This window comes from Ailuropoda melanoleuca, chromosome 2 (assembly GCF_002007445.2).
Source record: "Ailuropoda melanoleuca isolate Jingjing chromosome 2, ASM200744v2, whole genome shotgun sequence".
Taxonomy (NCBI): domain Eukaryota; kingdom Metazoa; phylum Chordata; class Mammalia; order Carnivora; family Ursidae; genus Ailuropoda; species Ailuropoda melanoleuca.
Genome location: NC_048219.1, coordinates 57491658 through 57515487, shown reverse-complemented (window position 1 = coordinate 57515487; position 23830 = coordinate 57491658). Strand labels below are relative to the sequence as shown.

The window sequence follows — 23830 nt, the reverse complement described above, 5'->3', positions numbered from 1 at the left end:
CTTTAATATGTATTTTTTCAAACAACTATCAGATTAAAGGTTTCCTGGGATTTTCCTGGGGATAAGCATAAATCAAATAGTTTTTTCTATTAAGAATTTTTTAACTTCCTATTATCTAAGATTTATAAGATTAAATGTAGTATTTCAATAGATGGGTTATTTTTCTCATCTTTTTTATAGTTTTTCCAGTTCTGTGAATTCGAACTTGATTAAGGCAGCTTGGTCCTTTTCTCCTATCTCCTCATTCATTTAAGGTTTTCATATTTTAATGATTTCAGCTTCTTCCGGACATAGTTATTATAGGACTTTTATATTTTTCCTTAACTGTATGCCCCTATTTCCTTAGCTAGCACCTGTTCTCTTTAAGATCTTGGTTCATCAAGATCCTTGTAGTGCCACTGCTTTCCTTTTTCTTTTGAAATATTTTTTTTTAAAGATTTTATTTATTTATTTGACAGAGATAGACAGCCAGTGAGAGAGGGAACACAAGCAGGGGGAGTGGAAGAGGGAGAAGCAGGCTCCCAGTGGAGGAGCCTGATGTGGGGCTCGATCCCAGAACGCTGGGATCACTCCCTGAGCCGAAGGCAGACGCTTAACGACTGTGCTAGCCAGGTGCCCCTCTTTTGAAATATTTTTATTTAATTTAATTAAATAATTATCAATTATTTAGTTGGTTTTTAGTACTTCCTCTTCTTTCACATTTATACCTACCTTATCTGTGAGCTGTCATTCTGAAGATTTGGCTAGTGATGAAACCAGAGTACCTTTGGAGAGGAAAAGAATTGACTTAGCTGAATTAGTCAAAAATATGAACCAATAAACAAAGGATTTCAATTTAATTTGCTGCTCATTCAGTCTTGATTGTTTCAGGAGTAAATTTAGAGTAGTGGTTAAGAGCACAGGCTCTGGAACCAGACTAGGCTCAGAAAGTCTTGGGGCACCTCGGTGGCTCAAATGGTTAAGTGACTTCCTGTGGCTCAAGTCATGGTCCTGGGATCGAGCCCCATGTTGGGCTCCATGCTCAATGGGGAGTCGGCTTCTCCCTGTGCCTCTCCCCCCTCACTCATATGCTTGCACTCTCTCTCTCTTTCTCTTAAATGAAGAAATCTTAAAAAAAAAAAAAAAAAAAGTCTTGTACTCAGCTGACAGTCTTGGACGTATTACTTGATCACTCCATGTCTATTTCCTTATTTATGAATTGGTGATAATAATAGTTACTATCTCATAGGGTGGTTATGAGGATTAAACAAGCTAATATATATGTACACTACTTAGAATAGTCCCTGATGTATAATAAATCCTAGGTAAATAGTTGGGGCTGGTGGTGGTATCTGATTTGCTAATTAAATCACAAAATATTTGGAGGACTCTGAGAATAACAATAATTGCTGTTGGCAAAGTAGAATTAAAAAAAAATAGATAAGAGATACAACATGAACTATTACACTTGCCAGTCTTAAAAATTTGGAACAGAATGTTCTGTTATCCACTTTCGAGCTTCTGAATTAGGTGAATCAAGAAAAATAAGAAGAAATGTGACAACAGAATTAGTAGTATGAAAACTTTTCACCATTCCCAACTACTTATTTATGTGGAACAAAATACAGAAATTAATTATGCCAGACATAACCCGATTTCAAATTTTTGGGTCCTGCTGATTGACATATTTTAATAAAAAATACTACAAAAATGAATTTTAAAAATGTGACCATTCTGATCATTTTTAAATGCATATGAAAATTACATTTGGAGAGAAGGGATTTTACTAAAAAAAATTTCAAAACCAGGGTGCCTGGGTGGCTCGGTCAGTTAAGCATCCAACTCTTGATTTCGGCTCAGGTCTTGATATTAGGGTTGTAAGNAAAGTCAGTTTAGGGGGTACCTGGGTGGCTCAGTCGCTAAGCATCTGCCTTCGGCTAGGGTCATGATCCTGGGGTCCTGGAATCAAGCCCCACATTGGGCCCCCTGCTCAGCGGGGACTCTGCTTCTCCCTCTCCCTCTGCTTGTGCTCTCTCACACTCTCTGTGTCAAATAAATAAAATCTTGGGGGACCTTGATAGCTCAGTCAGTTAAGTGTTTGCCTCCAGCTCAAGTCATGAGCACAGGGTCCTGGGATCAAGCCCTGCACCGGGCTCCCTGCTCAGCGGGGACTCTGCTTCTCCCTCTACCTGCTCCTCCCTCTGCTTGTGCTTGCTCTCTCTCTCTCCCCCTCCCCCCAATAAATAAATAAATAAAATCTTTTTAAAAAATAAACTTTAATAAAATCTTTAAAAAATAAAAAAATAGTCAATTTAGAATAAAATGTATAATTGTTTTTCAAACTTTTTCAGATGACACATCAGTTGGAAGCTATGATATTCTTTGAAAGCAGAAATAACAAAGTAGATTAAACTATATGTTTGTAATATAAAAATGATCACTTTGTGAAAAAAGCAAGTTAGACTAATTACAATTCTTTTCTTACTAACATTCCTCTGCTTATCTTTTCAATCTAATACATGATAACAGATTTCAGAGGTTTAAGAAAATTTTGGAAGAGAAAAGCTTAAAAGTGATTTTTTTTTTTAACTCTACAGATTTTTTTTTTATTTGAATTTTGGAACATCTTGGTCTCATTCACAGAATGCAAGTAGAAGCCTAGGCTACAGATCACCAAATTACACCATTACTGGTTCTGTTAAATAGCTCAACAGGTCAGGTATTTGATAAGGGGCTTTTATTTTCACTTAAAAATATACTACTCAGATAATATTAAAAAATAAAAAATATTGATCTTTGGTAATGATTGTATTACACTAGATTTGAATAAATGGATGTAAGTAGTGCATAAAATAATTTTAAGAATATAGTTAGATCCCTTCTACTTCTCACTCCATTACCTAATGGGAGTTAGACTACTGCTAATTGACCCACTTTACATAACATATAATAGCATGCCCATTTTCTGTGTATAATACCCTTCCTTCACATTTACATGCACTCCCAGCAAGCCAGAGACCATAGAGAGGAAATATGAATATATGTATAGTTTATTAGAAGTTTATCCTCTTTTCTCTGTTTGTAAAATTTTGTGAAAGAGTTAAATTATTATCTTAGCTACTAGTTTTGTGACTTTGAGTCAGCACATTACCCTGAAATCTTCAGTTTTGTTGTAGTAATTACACTGGTTCACCTTTAAGTGTTTATTGTACCTTGATTATATGCTAAAGTGTCTTCCTACATTATTTAATTCTCACAACTGTATATAATGTAATACTACTATCCATATTTACAGAAAAGGAAATGAGGGTGTTATCTATCCAAAGTTACCCAAGCAATTAGGTGCCATATCCTGGCTTCATCTCAAGTCTGTTTGACTCCAGATTCCCAAGTTTTTATTTTTATTTTATTTTTTTAAAGATTTTATTTGTTTATTTGAGAGAGAGAGAGCACAAGTAAGTGGGATGGGTAGAGGGAGAAGGAGAAGCAGGCCCCCCCACCACCACCACTGAGCAGGGAGCCAAAAGCAGGGCTCAATCGCAGGACCCTGGGATCATGAGCTGAGCCAAAGGCAGATGCGTAACCAACTGAGCCACCCAAGCACCCTAGAGCCCCAAGTTTTTAAACCTCTATTCTATTTTGTCTCTCCTCTTGAAAATGTGAATACCTGCTTCACCGACTTACTGGAAGAAAATGAATGAGTTAAATATAAAACAGCAGACTGACTTCTCGAAGGTCCCTTTTGCATTTATAGTTAACACAATTTCATCACTAGTTTTCATTTTAAATTAATAAATTTTGGAGCACCTGGGTGGCTCAGATGCTTACGCATCTTGTCTTCGGCTCAGGTCTTCGGCTCAGATCGCGATCCCAGGGTCCTGGAATCGAGCCAGGCGGCGGGCTCCCTGCTCAGCAAGGGGCGGCTTCTCCCTCTCCCTCTGCTCTTCCCCCTGCTTGTGCTCTCTCACTCTGTCAAATAAATAAAATCTTTTTAAAAAATTATTAAATCTTGGGGCGCCTGGGTGGCGCAGTCGGTAAGCGTCTGCCTTCTGCTTAGGGCGTGATCCCGGCGTTCTTGATCGAGCCCCATATCAGGCTCCTCCGCTGGAAGCCTGCTTCTTCCTCTCCCACTACCCCTGCTTGTGTTCCCTCTCTCGCTGGCTGTCTCTCTGTCAAATTAATAAATAAAATCTTTAAAAAAAAATTATTAAATCTTTATTTTTCAGTATACCATAGACTTTAATGACTCCCATTACTCGATGTTTTTCGAGGATATATTAACAAATTTGGCTTATTTAAGGCCCAAACTAACATTTTAAATAAATCACATAGTATTTCATGATTCAGGTAAAAGAACATCAAAACATTTAGTTCTATTCAATTTACATGGAAAATCTGTAGCCAGTTTCAGAGTAATTTTGAAGGTAGCTTAAGCAGCATTATTCAAGAAAATGGCATGTATTAAACTTTAGCCTATCTACTACTCGTAGAGATGCTACTGGTGTGTAAAACATAGAAGGATGAAATGGAGGTGAAGCTAACTATGCGTGAAATTGTAGTCACTAAAGGAATTTCACAGTTGCTTAAAATAGCTTCACTTTTGTAGTGTGTATGTAACATCAATACATGAACTGATTTCTTCAAAGGAAACAAATAGAAGTCTTCAACAGATTATTCTAATTAGAATATAAAAACATTATTCACTAAGAAGCTTTTTTTTAAAGATGTGAATAATGTTTGGCAGCAGTTCTAGTTCACTGAAAGAATCACTAAGACTCCTGCATAGCAACACAAATATTTAATAATGGCCACTAACATTTGTTAAGTTATTATATGAGGGTGCTGTTCCAAGTCCTTTATCTGAATTAATTTTTATAATCTTCACAACAGCTCTGAGGTAAGTACCATTATTATCCCCATTCCATAATTGAGCCTAAGGCATAGAGATCTTACCTAAAGTTATTCAGCTAGTAAATGGTTATAAATATATGTATCATATCTGTGTAACAGAAATCTTAAAATATTTTGTGTAATTTAACTGAACTGAAAATATTTAATTTTTGGTATTCTCTAAATGTGACATTTCATCTATCTTTAATTTAAAAATGTCAGTTTTTTTAGGTATTTACAGATTAGGATCAAGGTTCTATCTAAGCATATTAAAACATTTTATCACATTTGCAGATTACAATATTTAAAAAGGAAATAAACCCTTAAGGTAATTCATGATCTGTGTCCAGGCTGCCTTGCAACTACATTTCCTAGACATACCTACCTCAGAGTCAGAATAAACTTTGTTTATACATTAAATATTTCTTCTTGGTATAGGCTTCGAGAATGTGAAAGAAAGACAATAGTCACTGTCCTCAAGGAGTCAAGTAGAAGAAATAGGCATGGAAATAGAATGCAGTTGGCAGGATTTTTTTTTAGGCTAAAACATAATATCCAGTGTTAGGTAACCACTAAAAGAATTAGAAATAAAAGTTGGAAAGAGGATAGAATCAATAAATTTCGTAAAGTTGATATATTCAGAACTCTATATAGCCACATTAATCACTATGGAAGTGATCAACAGAAGAACTAAAAACTGTTCAAAAGTTATTGACTGGCAGGTGGGAGGCAAGAGGAAAATTTTTTACTACTTCTTTTATACCCTTCTGTACAGTTTCTTTATTATTTCCAGATGCATTGGTTTCTTTTAAAAATTCAGTGAGAAGTATGCTGTAAACAAAATATACTCAGGTGCTGTGAAAGCACACAGAAGGAGGGACATACAACCTTTTGACCGTTGAGGTAAATAGTACCACTTGCTTATACAGAAGTTGCTGTTTTTGCTAACTTGGAAAATAATTAGGAGAAAGTCCTCTCAGACGAAAAAGTTAGTGAAAAGGCAAAGTCATGAAAAAGATGGCCGTGTTAGATAAATCAAGATAGCTTGGTTATGATGAGAGATGATGCTGGTTAGGAAAGTAGGGCCTTTGTGTTTTGATAAGAAGTTTGGACTCTGTCCTGTAGTCAGGGAACAAAATTAAAAGATTATAAACAGTGAACTGGCATCAGATTTATATTTCAATGAATTTTGTCGTCGGTGTGAAGGATAGCGATAGGACAGTTAATTTTATTTTTCTGTTGCCAGAAGAATAACTTATATTGCCATTTTCCAGAGGCAAGGTAAAAGGCTTAAGCCAACATATTGGTAGTAAAAATGGAGAAGGGACAGACCTGAAACAGATTTGGGCAATAAAACCTTCAGGATTTTACGATTTACTGGATTGGAAGGGGTGAGTAAAGATGCTTGAGAAACTGGTAGTCTCAACAAAAGAAGGCTGCAGTAGACTTCAACTAGTTACAAGGTAGCCCCTTAATGCAATGGTGGGGGGTGGGAGAAGGGAGAGTAAGGAGAATAACTCTTCATAAAAGCATACCCCTTAAGTACAAACTGCCTTTTCAGTCTTCTTGTTGAAGAAATAAGTGTTAAAAGCTTATCTGGGTACGGTAATGAATTCTAAAATTGATTAGTGTGCTTGTCAAAAAGTGGGCAGGGGTGCCTGGGTAGCTCAGTCGTTAGGCGGCTGCCTTTGGCTCAGGGCGTGATCCCGGCGTTATGGGATCAATTCCCACACCGGGCTCCTCCGCTGGGAGCCTGCTTCTTCCTCTCCTACTCCCCCTGCTTGTGTTCCCTCTCTCGCTGGCTGTCTCTCTGTCACATAAATAAATAAAAAATCTTTCAAAAAAAAGTGGGCAAAAAATAAAAATGTGTGGAACAGCCTAGTGTCTTTTGTTCTACTTTCATATTGACACTCTTAATATTTAAGGTATTTAAGCTTTTGGATTATTATAGCTTTATTTTTGCATCTTAGTATTTATTAGGTGATTCCCCGCTTTAGTTTTAATAGAGAGCAACCATAATGTAATTTGTGCCAGTGGCTTTGTTTTTTTATTTCAGATATTTGCGCCTTTCTTAAAGATGATCATAATTGCCCCTTTTGTGACAAATAATGATGTTCAATATTGGTATGGTAATTAACACTAACAGAATTGAATTCTCTTTTGAAAAGCAGCTTTTGCTGCCATATGATAGCACCCCATGGTCTGTTTTTGAAGCTATTGAGTATTTGGGTGTTGACCCATATTTTGTCTGGATCTCAGTTTTTCAAACTAAGAGGAAAATGGGTTGTATTTTTCAAACATTGAAGAGCAAAAAACATTGAATTTTGATTGAGTACTATATACTAAATACTTGGCCATTTTCTAAAATATTTTTACTTATTACCAAGGGGCTAGTTGATTTTATTTTTAAACTACTCACCAAGATACTCAAGCTCAGGGGATGCCTGGGTGGCTCAGTCAGTTGAGCATCTCCCTTCGGCTCAGGTCATGATCTCAGGGTCCTGGGATCGAGCCAGCGTTGCACTCCTTGCTCAGCAGGGAGCTTCTCCCTCTGCCTACCACTATGCCTACTTGTGATTTCTCTCTCTCTTTCTCTCACTCTCACTCTCACTCTGTCAAATAGATAAAATCTTCAGGGGAAAAAAAAGATATTGAAGCTCGGGGTCATTTTTACCAATTCTTTGGATGTTTTGACCTCAGGAAATATAGTGGTTTATGTCAGGGTACTTCCCTTCATTCTATGATATTTCCTAAATATTAGTAGAATTGAATGCATTGTTCCCAGGTAATGACCCTGGATTATTCATACCAGTAACTCTAGATGGGGGGGGGGTGTATCTGTGGGTGTATTTGTTTTCAGGTGAAAGTCTAATCATTACAGTCCTAACTCTTGGTTATGAAATTCTCTTTGTTTTAGGTACATGAACAAATTCTGTTATCACAATATTGGAATAAACCTTCATCTGTTCTCCCTCACATTTCATAGTTGGAATGGTCTAGTTTAGAATGTGGTGATGTCAAAGAAACATTTTATTTCTTGGTTTTTGTTTCCTTTTATTGTACTTTAATACATTTTCAATGAACTTTTTAATGGAACAGTGATTGTATCTTAATGAAAGTTTCCTCCAGTGTATTCTTACTTTCTCAGAATTTAATTTAAATTAAGGTAGATGTTACCTTGCTTGTTTCGTAGCTTTCTCAATCTCAAGGCAGAAACTAAAGATACAAAAAGAAATAGCACTTTAATAGTGTAGTAGAATAAGCTTTTAACTTCCTTAGATAGTCATTGCTTTGTTTTTTCAGAATTCATTAGAAAGCACCTAAAAATAGTGTAATCTCAAGGATATAATATTAGAGAATTGTATTTACCAACTTCATTTGCTAAACTTGGAAAGCTAAACTTCTTTCCCTAATCCTCCATATTTCATCCATTGTTCCTTTGCAAGAATGCCATTAGTCAAAGTGTATGCAAGTGTCAACAGATAAACCAACTGTCTTATACATCTGCTACTTCAGTGACTTGAAATGAAATCTTGACAGAATCTTTACTACTAGACTTCAAAAAATTTAGTGCACTAATTGTCCATGTGTAGTTGTAGCTTGCTGCTTCTAGCACTCTGTACATTTTGAAAAATATTTTAAAATATGGGAATGTTTTTTTTTTAAAGATTTTATTTATTTATTTGACAGAGACAGCGAGAGAAGGAACGCAAGTCGGGGGGAGCTAGAGAGGGAGAACCAGGTTGCCCCCTGATCAGGGAGCCTGACGTAGGACTAGATCCCAGAACCCTAGGATCATGACCTGAGCTGAAGGCAGACGGTTAACCAACTGAGCCACCCAGCTGCCCCAAAAAATATGGGAATGATTTGATGGTGAATAATGAATTAAAATTTTAAGACATCAGCAGATTACCAAACATATGGTTTTGGTTGAAAACATTTTCCCTAAGAATTAACTGGCCAAATTTTGCTAAAACTAGCTTCCGCATGATTTATTTTTTCACTATAAAAAGGGAATAAAATTGGTTTTAAGAAATTATACTGAATGCAATTAATGGTTGGAAGAATGGCTCACTTATATATTTGAGTGTATCATAATTGTTTTTGTTTAAGAGCTCTAAATATTGTAATACTCTGCTTTTGTCATGTTCTAGCCATACTTCCTTATTTTTTAAATCCCTGCATTTAAGGGCAAGCCTTCAGTAGACCTAGAAAATAGTTACTCCCCGTATCTGAATTCTCTTCAGCAGTTAAAATTTTTCCTTTTGTTCACCTAACATTAGAGCATTTTCCTCATATTGCTACTTAATATTCAAAGTTTTTTCAATTTTTTCTGATAGTACGGTTTATTAATGCTCAAGTTTTGCCTTTAAATAAAAGGATTTCAAAAATACGAGTGTGTGGCTGTATTTCATAAGGGAAGTAAACAATATTACAGCATTTGTCTCCCTCTGGTCAATGCTTACTTGGTTTATCTTTTAGAATTGGTTAGTGTCTTGAGCAAAAAGCCTATCTACTGTTTGTTCGTTTTGCAATTTTTGCCTTATTAATACTTGAGTATAGTCCAAGGCAGTGATTCTCATCCCTGCCTGTTCATTACAATCACTTGGGTACCTTTAAAAGTAGTAATAGTAACTAAAGTACTGATACTGGACCTTATCCCCAAGTATCCTAATTTAATTGGTCTGACATGGAGCAAGTTTACAGATTTGTGGTGGTGTTATGAAAGCAGTAAAAGTTAAATGCAATGCCTTTTTTTTAATTCAGAAAATTTATATAACTCAGAAGTGTCACCTTTGTTCAGTGTTCTAAATTAACCTATTTTGTAATCTAGTATCTGGTAAGAAATTGCATAGACCTGTTTTGTTTTGTCTTACCTGTTAATCTGAACCATTTTGTAGCCACATGATTTTACTTTAATTACAGCAAAGTTAACACCACAAAATTAAGATTTTTGGCTGTTGGCTATATATAAAAACCTCATTATTAGCGCTAAAATTTTAAAGCAAGAGGTTGGTCAGGTTTGTATGAGAGGAGAAAAAATTATTATACATGGCCTAAGGTATGTTTCCTCTGAACCTGCTTGTTAGAGTTTTTATCACAAATGGATGTTGTACTTTGTCAAATGCTTTTTTTGCATATTGAGAAAATAATATGGTTTTTATCCTTCATTTTGTGAATGTGGTGGATCACATTGATTTGTGAATATCAAATCACCTTTGCATTCCTGGAATACATCCCTCTTGATAATGGTGAATAATTTTTTTAATGTACTGTTGGATTCAGTTTGCTAATATCTTGAGGATTTTTGCATCCATGGTCATCAGAGATATTGGCCTGTAGTTTTCCTTTTTTGTCTTTATCTGGTTTTTGGTATCAGGGTAATGCTAGTCTCGTTGAACAAATTTGGAAGGTTTCCTTCCTCTTCTATTTTTTGGAATAGTTTGAGAGGAATAGGTATTAATTCTTTAAATGTTTGGTAGAATACATCTGTAAAGCCATCTGGTCCTGGACTTGTTTGTTGGGAGTTTTTTTAAATACTGATACAATTTCATTACTAGTAATTGGTCTGTTCAGATTCTCCATTTCTTATTGATCAGTTTTGAAAGGTTGTATGTTTCTAGAAACTTAGCCATTTCTTGATTGTCCAATTTGTTGGCATATAATATTTCATAATAATCTCCTATAATCCTTTGTATGTCTATGGTGTTAACTTCTCCTTCATTTCTGATTTTGAGTTCTCTCTTTTTTTCTTTTTTTTTTTAAATGAGTCTGGCTAAAGTTTTATCAATTTTGTTCATGTTTTCAAAGAACCAGCTCCTGGTTTCAGTGATCTGTCCTATTGGGTTTTTAGTCTCCATGTATTTATTTTTGCTCTAATCTGTATTATTTCCTCCCTCCTACTGTCTTTGGGCTTTGTTTCTTCCTTTCCTGTCTCCTTTAGGTTTAAGATTAGGTTGAGATTTTTCTTGTTTCTTGAGGTAGGCCTATATTGCTGTAGTCCTCCCTCTTATAACAATTTTTGCCTTATCCCAAAAATTTTGAATCATTGTGTTTTCATTTTCACTTGTCTCCATGTATCTTTCGATATCTTCTTTGATTCTCAGTGGACCCGTTAGTTTTTAGTAGCATGTTATTTGCCTCCAAGTATTTGTGTTCTTTCCAGATTTTTTCTTGAGTGATTTTCATACCGTTGTGGTCAGAAAAGATGCATGATACAATTTCAGTCTTTTCGAATTCATTTGGACTTGTTTGTGGCCTAATGTGATCTTTTCTGGAGAATGCTCCATGTGCACTTGAAAAGAATGTGTAGGGGCTCCTGGATGTCTCAGTTGGTTAAGCATCTGACTCTTGATTTTGGCTTAGGTGGTGATCTTGAGGTCATAGTAATCAGCCCCACATAGGGTTCAGCACTTAGCACGGAATCTGCCTGGAATTCTCTCCTTCTCCCTCTGCCCCTCCCCTTTGCTCATGCTTTCACTCAAATAAAAATCTGTAATTTAAAAAACATATTTCTCTGTTTGGGTGGAATGTTCTGAATACATCTGTTAGGCCCATGTGGTCTAATGTATCATTTGTAGCCACTGATTCCTCATTGATTTTCTGTCTGGATGATCTGTACATTGATGTAAGTGGAGTGTCCTTTACTATTGTATTACTGTAAATTTCTTCCTTTATGTTAATAATTGCTTTATGGACTTAGGTGCTCCTATGTTGGGTGCATAGATATTTACAATTTTTATACCCTCTTGTTGGAAATAACAAGTGTTGACAAATATATGGAGAAAAAGGAACCCTCATGCACTGTTTGTAGGAATGCAAATTGGTGTAGCCACTGGGGAAAACAATATGAAGTTTATGATCCAGTAATTCCACTACTGGGTATTTACCCAAAGAAAAATGAAAACACTAACTCAAAGAGATATATGCACCCCTGTGTTTATTGCAGCATTATCTACAATAGCCCAGCTATGGAAGCAAGCCAACTGTCCGTCGATAGGTGAATGGATAAAGATGTGGTGTATGTATACACACACGTACTTGCACATGCACACACAGTGCAATATTACTCAACCATAAAAAATGAAATCTGGCCACTCACTACAACATGGATGGATCTAGAGGATATAATACTAAGTGAAATAAGTTAGAGAAACACAAATACCATATTATTTCACTCATGTGGAATTTAAGAAAGAAAATGAATGAACAAAGAAAAAAAAAAAACAGACCCAAATACAAAGAACAAACTGGTGGTTGTCAGAGGATGGAGGTGGGTAGGGGGTTGGCTGAAATAGATAAAGGGGATTAACAGTACACTTATCTTGATGAGCACTAATGTGTAGAATTGAACACCTGAAACTAATACAACACTATGTTATACTTTTGTTTTAAAAACTACTTATTTTTAGGGGCGCCTGGGTGGCACAGCGGTTAAGCCTCTGCCTTCGGCTCAGGGTGTGATCCCGGCGTTATGGGATCGAGCCCCACATCAGGCTCCTCTGCTATGAGCCTGCTTCTTCCTCTCCCACTCCCCCTGCTTGTGTTCCCTCTCTCGCTGGCTGTCTCTATCTCTGTCAAATAAATAAATAAAATCTTAAAAAAAAAACCCACTTATTTTTAAATGAGGTGGAAATTAGGGGATTGAAAAGTCATGTTACTAATAAGGTAAATCAGTTACGAAGCTGAAATAGTTTGATATTTTTGCTTTCCATCAGGAGGATGGTTTAGAAAGTTTAGGAAAACCTGTTAATCATAACTTGTATGGAAATAGGTGTGGACTCCCAAGGGAAAAAATGCAGTTTTGCATATCATTTTTATATTTTTCTAAAGGTGTCCATGTGTTTCCATTTAATTATTTGGGTTAGTATCGTATAATGGAATAAGGACCTACTAGTGTCTAGAGAGAGATTGTCTATACAAATGAGCTTCTTGAGGCATACAAAAAAGAGGCCTACCAACTTGTATTTAAAAAATAAGTTTGCTGTATGAAAGTTACATAACTTTTTGATTTCCCCTTCATTGGGTAGTTTTCCACAAATGTTGAAGGTCAGCATTTTTTCTATGCCAGTGATGTTACTTTAAAAAGTCCAGATGCTAAGGGGGGAAAGTAAAGGAATTACAGGTTTAACGTTTTTAAATCCTTTCATACTTTATGCCCTAGACAATTCCTCTTATAAGTAGCACACATTTTCTTATGTGAATTTGTGTGATGCCAAAGATGTTGATGATTATGTCACTGAAAATTTTATCATTATTTGTAGTTGATTTAAATTACTTATTCATCATGAAAAACCAGTCTTATTCTATGAATACCACAAATTCATAAGTAAAATGCCAACGAGCATGACAAATCATTGCTTTTGGGGGAAGCTGGGTGGCTCAGTCTGTTGAGCATCTGCCTTCAGCTCAGGTCATGATCCCAGGGTCCTGGGATCCAGTCCCGCATCGGGCTTCTTGCTTGGCGGGGAGCCTGCTTCTCCCTCTCCCTCTGCCTGCTGCTCCCCTGCTTGTGTGTGCACACATGCTCTTGCTCTCTCTCTCTCTCTATCAGATATAATTTTTTTAATTTCATGCTTTTAGAATTTGATATTAATAATGTTAGGCAACTCTGAGATAAATTTTCTTTTTGTTTACCCTAAATTGAAACTAGGCACAATGTACTCTACAAGTATGTCAAAGGAACCCTAACTATTTTTAGTTATGTAATGAAAATAAAGGTATTTAATTCTGTTAAATGAATAATTCTCTCCCTTCAACACATATACATTGAGAAGCTTTGTGTCTAGTTCTGGGGGTAGTTATGATAAATAAGACATTTACTTTCCACAGTTAAGTTATAGAATATTGATAGTACATTATAAGAACAGAATTCTGTGGTGCCTGGGTGGCTCAGTCAGTTAAGCGTCTGCCTTCGGCTAAGGTAATGATCCTGGGGTCCTGGGATTGAGCCCCACATCGGGCTCCCTGCTTAGCGGAAAGCCCTCTCCCTCTGCCACTCCCCCAGCTTGAGGGCGCACGCACGGGCTTTCTCTCTGTCAAATAAAATCTTTAAAAAAAAAAAAAACTGCAGAAAGTGCCTGCAGGATAGGAGATCAACAAAAGTTTTCCTGGACAAAGTCACATCTGACTGCCTGTTCATTCAAGAACGTGTTTCTGGTATTTTAAACCAGTTGTTTTGTGGTACAGAGAAGTGCTTTCCATGAATGCCTTACAAGTCTGCTGGGATACGGAATCCTTCAGTCCTTGGTGACAGCCAAATGGGGACTGGGGTGCACAGGGCCCACCGGGCTAGTTATCTCCAGTTATAAGCAGCCTCCTCTTACCCCAGTGCTCCATGAGTTGTTAATCATTTTCCATGTGTCATGATATGGAGAATGTTGGGAAACAGCGGTGTAGAGAAATGCTATTATGTAAGGTAATGGAATCTCCACTAGAGTTTCCAAGGAATCACAAACTTAAAAATAAAAGCTAAATCTAACAACCAAATTTTAATATGGCCTTATGACTTTTTTAACTTTATTAATTCTGGTGAGATATATATAGATATAAAATAAACTTCACCACTTTAGCTGTCTTTAAGTGTACATGTATCTCTAGAACTCTCTCATCTTCCGATACTGGAACTCCATTCTCAATATACAGTAGCTCCTAGTCTTCCCTACACCATCCCCTGGCAATCACCCTTCTACTTTCTGTCTCTCAGCTTGACTGCTCTAAGTTCCTCATAAAAGTGGAATCATACAGTGTTTCTCCTTTTGTAATTGCTTTATTTAACTTAGCTTACTATCTGCAAGACTCATCCATGTTATAGCATGTGTCTTAATTTTCTCTTTTTTAAGACAATATTTCATTATATGTATAATACCACATTTTGTTTATCCATTCATTTGTCAGTAGTCATTTGGGTTTCTTCTAACTTCTGCCTAGAAGTGGAATTGCTAAATCATATAATTTTTTTTTAAGATTTTATTTATTTATTCGACAGAGATAGAGACAGCCAGTGAGAGAGGAACACAAGCAGGCGGAGTGGGAGAGGAAGAAGCAGGCTCATAGCAGAGGAGCCTGATGTGGGGCTCCATCCCAGAACACCGGGATCACGCCCTGACCCGAAGGCAGACGCTTAACCGCTGTGCCACCGAGGCGCCCCTGAATCATATAATTCTATTCTTAATTTTTTAAGGAACCACCTTTTTATTTTCCATAGTGGCTGTACCACTTTACATTACCAACAGCAGTGGCCAAGGATTCTAATTTTTCCACATCCTCACCACCACTGGTTTTCTGTGTTATTGTTGTTTTTAATAATAGGCATCCTATGTAGTGTGAAATGGTAGCTCGTTGTGGTTTTGATTTGCATTTCCCTAATGATTAGTGATGTTGAACATCTTTTCATGACCTTATTGGTAATATGGTCTGATATTTTTAAAGATATTCTGGGGGCTTGTCTAACGAGATTAACTAAATCTTATTCAAAAGCAGCTTACTGCATAAAATTAGATCAGCCTGGTATCACATTATTAATGCTGCAGAGAATCTTTGGAGATCGTCAAGAGTTCTTAATCTGAAATCCATCAGTGGTTTCAGAGAGTCCATGAATAGCCTCAAAGCAAAAGTTCATCAGATTCTCAAAAGTATCTGTGACCCTCAAAAATTTAAGAACTATTGATCTAGTTCAGAATCTTCAATGTTAAAAAAAAATTATCTCTTGGGTATAGATGGAATTAAAGTAAATTTCTGATTTCTACTCTGTACTTTTTTATATTTCCCTAAGTATTTAAAATAATCATAGTGCATGAGATATTTATGCTATTTTAGAACTTAAAAAGTAAAATCCATCTTTAGTTCTTAGACCTACAATAAAGTGTAAAAGCTAACGAGAAGTAAAATGGCTATGGTATGTTTTTATAATTGCCTGCCTTCTCTTAGAGCCCTAGCATCCCCATGTCCCTACAAAAAGAATGGGCAGGCTCTACAGCTGAAAAAAAGGGAATCCATCGAATCCATTTCCGCTGAATTCATTGCAATAAAATTTTTGCATTAGAGTTTTTTTATAACAAGCTTTTACTATAAAGAAATTATGCAGGTTCTGTATAGCTAGAAAAGCAGTATTTACCATTTAATTCATTTCAAGTGAATTTCATTAATGGAAAATACTTGCATTTAAGTTGTTTCTAATGAGGGATTCCTGGGTGCCTCAGTCAGTTAAGTGTCCATTCTTGGTCTTGGCTCAGGTTGTGATGTCATGATTTCATGGTTCGTGAGAGAGAGCCCTACCCACCTCAGGCTCCCTCTGCCGCCGCCCCCCCCCCCACAGATGTGTGCGCGCGCTCTCTCTCTCTCTCTCTCAAATAAATCTTTAACAAAAATTCTTTCTAATGATATTTTACTGGTTTTCTAATAATATCTTTACATAGTATATACTATAATTAAATTTTAAAGGTGTTGAGGTTTTGTTTTGTTTAATTTAAAACATTGATTGCTTAATTTTAACCAACCGAAAAGAATTCTCCTTAATTATCTATGTTGGATAGATGAATACAAACCTGTGTTCAATTTAGCATTCTAAAAAACTATAGGAAATCTTTAGAATTTTGTGAAGAACTTACGACGACATCTTCCCTATTCAAATTCATTGTCAATTCTCCACATCTCCTTCAATCTTTTTCCAAGTTGGGCTTAAATTCCTCAAACAGTTAATGTCCATGGGCCTCTATTTCCTCTTCTGTCAGACTCCATAGAACTGTCAGAACTACATAGTTCTCGCAGCTCTGAACATTTGATTCTCTTTATCTGTTTAACTGTAATATTTATTTTAACTGAAATAGCTACATTCTAAAAATTAGGGGGCGCCTGAGTGGCTCAGTTGGTTAAGCTTCCAACTTGTGATTTCAGCTCAGGTCATGATCATGGAGTCGTGAGATTGAGCCCCACATGAGGCTCCCAGTGCAGAGTCTGCTTGAAAGATTCTCACCCTCCCCCTCTGCCCTCCGACCCCCACTCGTGCTGTCTCTCTTTCTCTCTCTCTTTCCAAAATAAATAAAATCTTAAAAACTGTACCAGTTTTTTAAAATTCTTTTCTTTTTACAGCTTTATGCAGGTGCTATTCTGGAAGTTTGTGGATGAAAATTAGGGAGGTTCCCTCAAGTCCAAGGTATGTAAAATTATCTCTAGTAAATTTTCACTTTAATTTAAAATCAACATTTTACAAGAATACTTTCATTAAATATTCCCAAGAATAAGAATTTTTAGGATTATACTTTCTCAACAGTGTATTTTTTTCCATATTTTGTTTTCATGGAGGTAGAGTTTTATAGTAATTGTTGAATACAAGGTTACTTTAAGCATAATATATGATACAGAACATGATGAAGTAGTTATTTTCTTAGGAGAGCCTTTCCTTAAGTATAAATTTTACAAGAGCCTTTGTTTTACCAGATACAAATGTAATCCCTTTAAATAACATACCTTTCTAATATATCTTAAATGTAAATTGATTTATATAAAATGCTTATAAGTAGCAGTTGGAGTAAGTGAGCATAGACCTATGCAAGTGACAGATCGTTAAGAGAATTAATTACCATAGAACTTGAGGTGTGGAGGAGAGGCAGTCATCCATGTACGTCCTCACAGGAAATTTTAAGGATAAATACATGAAAGGATAATTGTGAAAATGTATTCTTTTGGTTGACATCAAATAGGAATGGAGCTTTGTATGTCCAGAAAGACTTGAACTAACACTTTTCTATTCTGTCCTGGCATGTCATTTGAAAATCAGTTTTATAAAACTGAAACTGTATAAAGGTAAAGAAGTGGTTTTTTTATTTTGTTTTGTTTTTTGTAACTGAAATACGTAAGTGCTTGTTTTATATACCTTGTTTTTATTTCTGCTGACTGTCTCATGGCTTCTCACCTTGTTTACTTAATGGCAAGAGAATTTTTTGGACTTAATTATCTTTTAAATTACCTGTATTCACTCATGCCCTTTATTGCTGGACTAGAATTATTTGTAATAACATATTGTTCTTTTTGGCACAGAAATGTAATAGAATAATAGTTTGGCTTGGGGACAGTTTATATGAGGCCCAAAGCAGATACACATCTAATTAAATACATTCTTTGTCAGAATAAACACATTCTAATATAGCACAGAATATATCTACTTCTGTTAGGGAAAAAATCCTTATGCTGATTTTTTTGCCTTCACACTCAGAATTGTACCACAGTTGGTTTTGGTTTTTATATCACTTCTCTAAATGATAGTTTGATCACCCTTATTCCTAGAAATTGCTTTTTACTTATATTACTCATATTTACTGACTTGTTTTATAAATAATCTTTTGTGATTTAGATTTTCATGAGGTTAGGAGTAGCTTTGATACCACAATTAGCCTTATTTGTGATATCAGATTTTATTATGTCTTTGGTAATAATTTCTATAGTTGGAAGTTCAGTCTTTAAAAATTTAAGTGGAGTTTATCAGTCCTTGTAGTGGAACTTAATTCTGTATATTTCTTATAGTTAAATTATCATACTCTGAGTACATGTAGTCATACTGTCTTTTCTTTTTGAAAACAATGGATTTTAATTTTGTGTATAAATATTTAATACACAGGTTTTTTTTTTAAATGCAAGTGATTATTTCTGTAATGTGTAACCATATTCAATATAATTATATATAATGCCAATGTTTTCTGAGTCCATGAGAAGCTGGTATATCTTAATATAACCATTATTATATTCCTCCTTTCAGACTCACTGTCTTAAAGATATTCTGGAATAGGGCATGAAGGACAATTGTCAATTTTTATAGTGATTACAAATACCAAGCTAATTTTCATGTCATCATTGCATTACGGTCTTTGTCATCAACATCCAGTAGCCTCTGGGATTATCATAACTTTCATTATACATTATCTTAAAATAATTGTAATTTTTTTAATTCACTTAATTTAAAATACCCATGTCATAAAACAGAAAAGGAAATTAATGTTAAATAATTCCAGAAGAGAGAACCAAATTTTGAAACATTTTATTGAACTTAAACCACTCAGTGTTTGTGGGGGGAAAAAAGTCCCAGATTATATTCCAAAGCCAGTTCCAGGTCCAGCTCCTAAGATTCTTCTAATTTCCATGTTTTGGTTGTGTAAGTATGAATACTTTCTTGTAATCCTTAATATTTTTAGTTATTGAAGTGTAATTGACATACAGTGTTTCCCGTGTACAGTATGCTGATTTGATAATTTTATATGTTAACAGTGCTAACCACATTAAGTGTGTAGTCATCATGTGATGCCGTACAATGTCTCTACGACTTAATATTTATTTTATAAGTGGAAGCTGGTATCTCTTAATCCCCTCAATCACCCAGCCCCTCCATCCACTTCCTCTGTGACAACCACCGGTTCTGTGTATTTAAGAATCTGTTTGTTTTTCAGTCATTTCACTTATTTTTTTAGATTCCGCATATATGTGAAATGATATGGTATTTGTCTCTGTCTAGCTTATCTCACTTAGCTTAATCCCTCTAGATCCATCCATGTTGTCACAGATGGAAAGATCTCATTCTTTTCTACAGCTGAATAATATTCCATTGTGTATCCCACACTTTTTTTTTTAATTAAAATATAGCTGACACAGAATTTTACATTAGTTTCAGGTGTACAACATAGTAATTTGACAAGTCTGTATCTTATGCTATACTCACCGTGGGTGAGTTGTCATTACAGTGTTATTACAATACCATTGATTAACCTTCCCCATGACTTACTCTTTCCGTAACTGGAAACCCATATCTTCCATTTCCATTCATCCATTTTGCCCATCCCCCCACCATACCTCTTCTAGCAACCATCAGTTCTCTATATTTATTGTCTGTTTCTGCATGGATTTATTAATTTGTTTTGTTTTTTAGATTCCCCTTATAAGTGAAATCATATGATTGTTTTCTCTGACTTATTTTACTTACCATAATACCCTCAGGTCCATTCATGTTGTGCAGATGGCAGTGTCTCATCCATTTTATGGCTGAGTAATATTTCAGTGTGTGTGTGTGTGTGTGTGTGTGTGTGTGTGTGTGTGTGTATACACATCTTCTTTATCCATTCATTTATCAGTGGACGCTTGGGTTGCTTCCCTATCATGGCTGCTGCAAATAATACTGCAGTAAACATATATTAGTGTTTTTGTTTTCTTTGGGTAAATACCCAATAGTGAAATTATTGGAAGAATGGTATTTCTGTTTTTAATTTTTGGAGGAACCTCCATGCTGTTTTCACAATGGCTGCACCAATTTACATTCTCACCAGCAGTGCATGAGAGTTTCTTTTTATCTACATCCTCACCATCACTTTTTATTTCCTTTTGATTCTAACCATCCTGATAGGATAAGGTGATTCATCATTGTGATTTTGATTTCCGTTTCCCTAATGATTAGTGATGTTCATCATCATTTCATGTGTCTATTTGCCATCTGTTTGTTATTTTATAAAAATGTCTTTTTAGGCCCTCTACCCAGTTTATAACTGGATTGTTTATTTGGTATTGAGTTCTATATAAGTTCTTTATATATTTTAGATTTTAACTCCTTATCAGATATATCATTTGCAAATATCTTCTCCCATTCAGTAGGTTGCCTTCTCATTTTGTTGATGGTTTCCTTTGCTGTACATAAGCTTTTTGTTTTGGTATAGTCCCAATAGTTTATTTTTGCTTTTGTTTCCCTTGCCTGAGAAGACACCTAGAAAAATGTTGCTAAGACTGATGTCAAACAGATTGCTTCCTGTGTGTTCTTCTAGGACTTTGATGGTTTCAGGTATCCCATTTAGGTTTTGAATCATTTTGAGTTTATTTTTCTATGTGGTGTAAGAAAGTGGCCTAGTTTTATTCTTCTACGTGTGGCTGCCTAGTTTTCCCAGTACTATTTGTTGAAGAGACTGTCTTCATTGTGTATTTTGCCTCCTTTGTTATAGATTAATTGACCATATAAGCATGGGTTTTTTTCTTAACTTTCTCTTCTGGTCTATTCATCTATGTGTTTGTTTTTATGCCAGCACCATACTCTTTTTAGTATAGCTTATATTTTGAAATCTAGGATTTTGATACAGCCAGCTTTGTTCTCAAGATTGCTTTGGCTGTTCAGGGTCTTCTTTGGTTCCATACAAATTTTAGGATGATTTGTTCTAGTTCAGCGAAAATGCTGTTGGTGTTTTGATAGGGATTTTGTCAACTCTGTAGATTGCTTTGGGTAGTATGGACATTTTACAATACCAGTTCTCCCAGTCCATTAGCATGGTATGTCTTTCCATTTTTTTAAATGTCATCTTCAATTTCTATTACGAATGTTTTATACTTTCCAGAGTACAGGTCTTTCGTGTCCTTGGTTAAGTTTATTCCTAAGTATTTCATTCTTTTTGGTGCAGTGGTAAATGGGATTGTTTTCTTTATTTCTCTTTCTGCTACTTCATTGTTAATGTTTAAAACTATTACCAGTTTCTGTATATTAATTGTATATCCTGAAATTTTACTGACATCACTTATCAATTCTAATAGTTTTTTGGTGGAGTCTTTAGGTTTTTCTATATATAATATCTCATCTGCAAATAGTGGCAGTTTTACTTCTTAACAATTTCTATGTCTTTTATCTCTTGTTCTTGTCTGATTGCTAGGACCTCCAGTAGTATGTGGAATAAAAGTGGCAAGACAGCAGTGGACATCCTTGTCTTGTTTTGGATCTTAGAGGAAAAGCTCTCAGTGTTTCACCATTGTGTATGATGTTGGTTTGGGTTTTTTTTTTTTTTATATGGCCTTTATTATGCTGAGGTGTGTTCCCTCTAAACCCACTTTGTTGAGAGTTTTTATCATGAATAATGTTGTATTTTGTCAAAGGCTTTTTCTGTATCCATTGAGATGATCATTTGGTTTTTATCCTCTCAGTAATGTAGTGTATCAAAGTGACTGATATGTGAATATTGAACCTTCCTTACATCTCTAAAATAAACCGCACTTGACTGTGGTGAATGATCCCTTTAATGTATTGTTGATTGACTGAATAATTTGTTGAGGATTTTTGCATCTATGTTAATAAGAGATATTGGCCTATAATTTACTTTTTTGCAGTATCAGGGTATACTGGCCTAGTGGAATGTATTTGGAAGGTTTTCATCTTCCTGTATTTTTTTGGAATAGTTTTAGAATAGTTATGAAATCTTGAAATGTTTCTTAGAATTCACCTGTGAAGCCATCTGCTCCTTGAATCTTGTTTGTTGGAAGTTTTTTGATGACCAGTTCAATTCCTTTAAGAGTTAATTCATCTATTCAGGTTTTCTGGTTTTTTTCCTGATTCAGTTTTGAAAGATATATGTTTCTAGGATATTATCCATTTCTTCTAGGTTGTTCTTTTGTTGGCATATAATTTTTCATAGTCTTCTCTTAAAATCTTTTGTTTTTCTGTGGTGTTGGTTGTTACTTCTCTCAATTTTGATTTGAAGTCCTCTCTTTTTCTTGATGAGTATGGCTAAGCTTTCTCAATTTTGATTATCTTTTCAGAGATCCAACTCGTGGTTGGATCTTTTGTGCTGTATTTTTAGTCTCTATTTATTCCTGCTCTAATACTTTTTTTTTTTCTTCTACTAACCATGGGTTTTGTTTGTTATTCTTATTCAGTTTAAGTGGAAGATTGTTAGATTTTTCTTGTCTTATTTACAGGTCAGCCTGTATTACTATAAATTTCCCTCTTAGAATTGCTTTTGCTGCAACCCATAGATTTTGAACCACTGGCGTTTCCATTTTCATTCATCTTCATGTATTTTTATTTCCTCTTTGATTTCTTTGTTGACCCATTGGTTGTTTAGAAGCATGTCTTATAAGGCTGGTGTAGTGGTGATGAAGTCCTTTAATTTTATCTGGGAAGCTCTTTGTCTCTGCTTCAATACTGAATGATAATCTCACCTGTAGAGTACTCTTGGTGGTAGGTTGTGGGGTTGCAGGGGGGTTCATTTTCCTTTTCAGGACTTTGAATATATCATGCCACTGCTTTCGGGCCTGCAACATTTTTGCTGAAAATTCAGCCAGTAGCTTTGTGGAGTTTCCCTTGTATATAACTTTTTGCTTCTCTTCTTGCTGCTTTAAAATGTTTCCCGTATCTTAAACCTTTGACATTTTAATTATTTTATGTAGTGGTGTGGCTCTCCTTAGGTTCATCTTGTTTTGAACTCTGCTTTCTAAACCTGTGTGTCTGTTTCCTTCCCCAGGTTAGGGAAGTTTTCAGCTCTTGTTTCTTCAGATAAGTTTTCTGCCCCTTTTTCTCTCCGCCTGAGACCCCTAAATGCAAATGCTTGCTCAGTTGATATTGTCAAAGAGATTCCTTAATCTCTACTCATTTTTTTTTAATTAAGTAGGCTCCATGTCCAACATGGGGCTTGAACTCCTGATCCAGACATCAAGAGTTGCATGCTCCAGCAACTGAGCCCCTCTACTCATCCTTTTTTTTTTCTTTTTTCAAGTTTTATTTATTTAAGTAATCTCTACACCCAGCATGGGGTTTGAACTCATGACCCCAAAATCAAGTCACACGCTCCAGACTGAGCCCGCCCGGCACCCCTCTACTCACTTGTAAAAATGCTTTTTTTTCATTTTGCTGTTCAGCTTGGTTGCATTCCATAGGCTGTCTTCAAGATCAGTGATCCATTGTTCTGCATCCGCTAACCTACTATTGATTCCCCTGGTGTATTTTTCATTTCTGTTATTGTTTTCTTCAACTCTGATTGATTCTTTTTTTGTATTTTCTCTTTGTTGAAGTTCTCGCTTAGTTATTCCACTCTTCTCTCCAGTCCATTGAGCATCTTTATAATCATTACTTTTAAATTCTTTATCAGACCATTGCTTATCTATTTTCATTTAGTTCTTTTCCTGCAGTTCTGTCTTACTCTTTCTTTGGTAGCATATTCTTCTGTCTGTCCAG

At 35.5% G+C, this 23830-nt stretch overlaps 1 protein-coding gene across 1 annotated transcript in view; it reads left to right on the top strand.

Annotated features, from left to right (window-relative positions):
• The window catches only part of SELENOF (selenoprotein F), a 55590-nt gene that overhangs the window by 15084 nt on the left and 16676 nt on the right, over window positions 1-23830 (top strand). The window contains exon 3 of the mRNA XM_002917665.4: window positions 16960-17023. Within this exon, the coding sequence (XP_002917711.2) occupies window positions 16960-17023 (64 nt within the window). The remainder of the gene's footprint in view (window positions 1-16959; window positions 17024-23830) is intronic.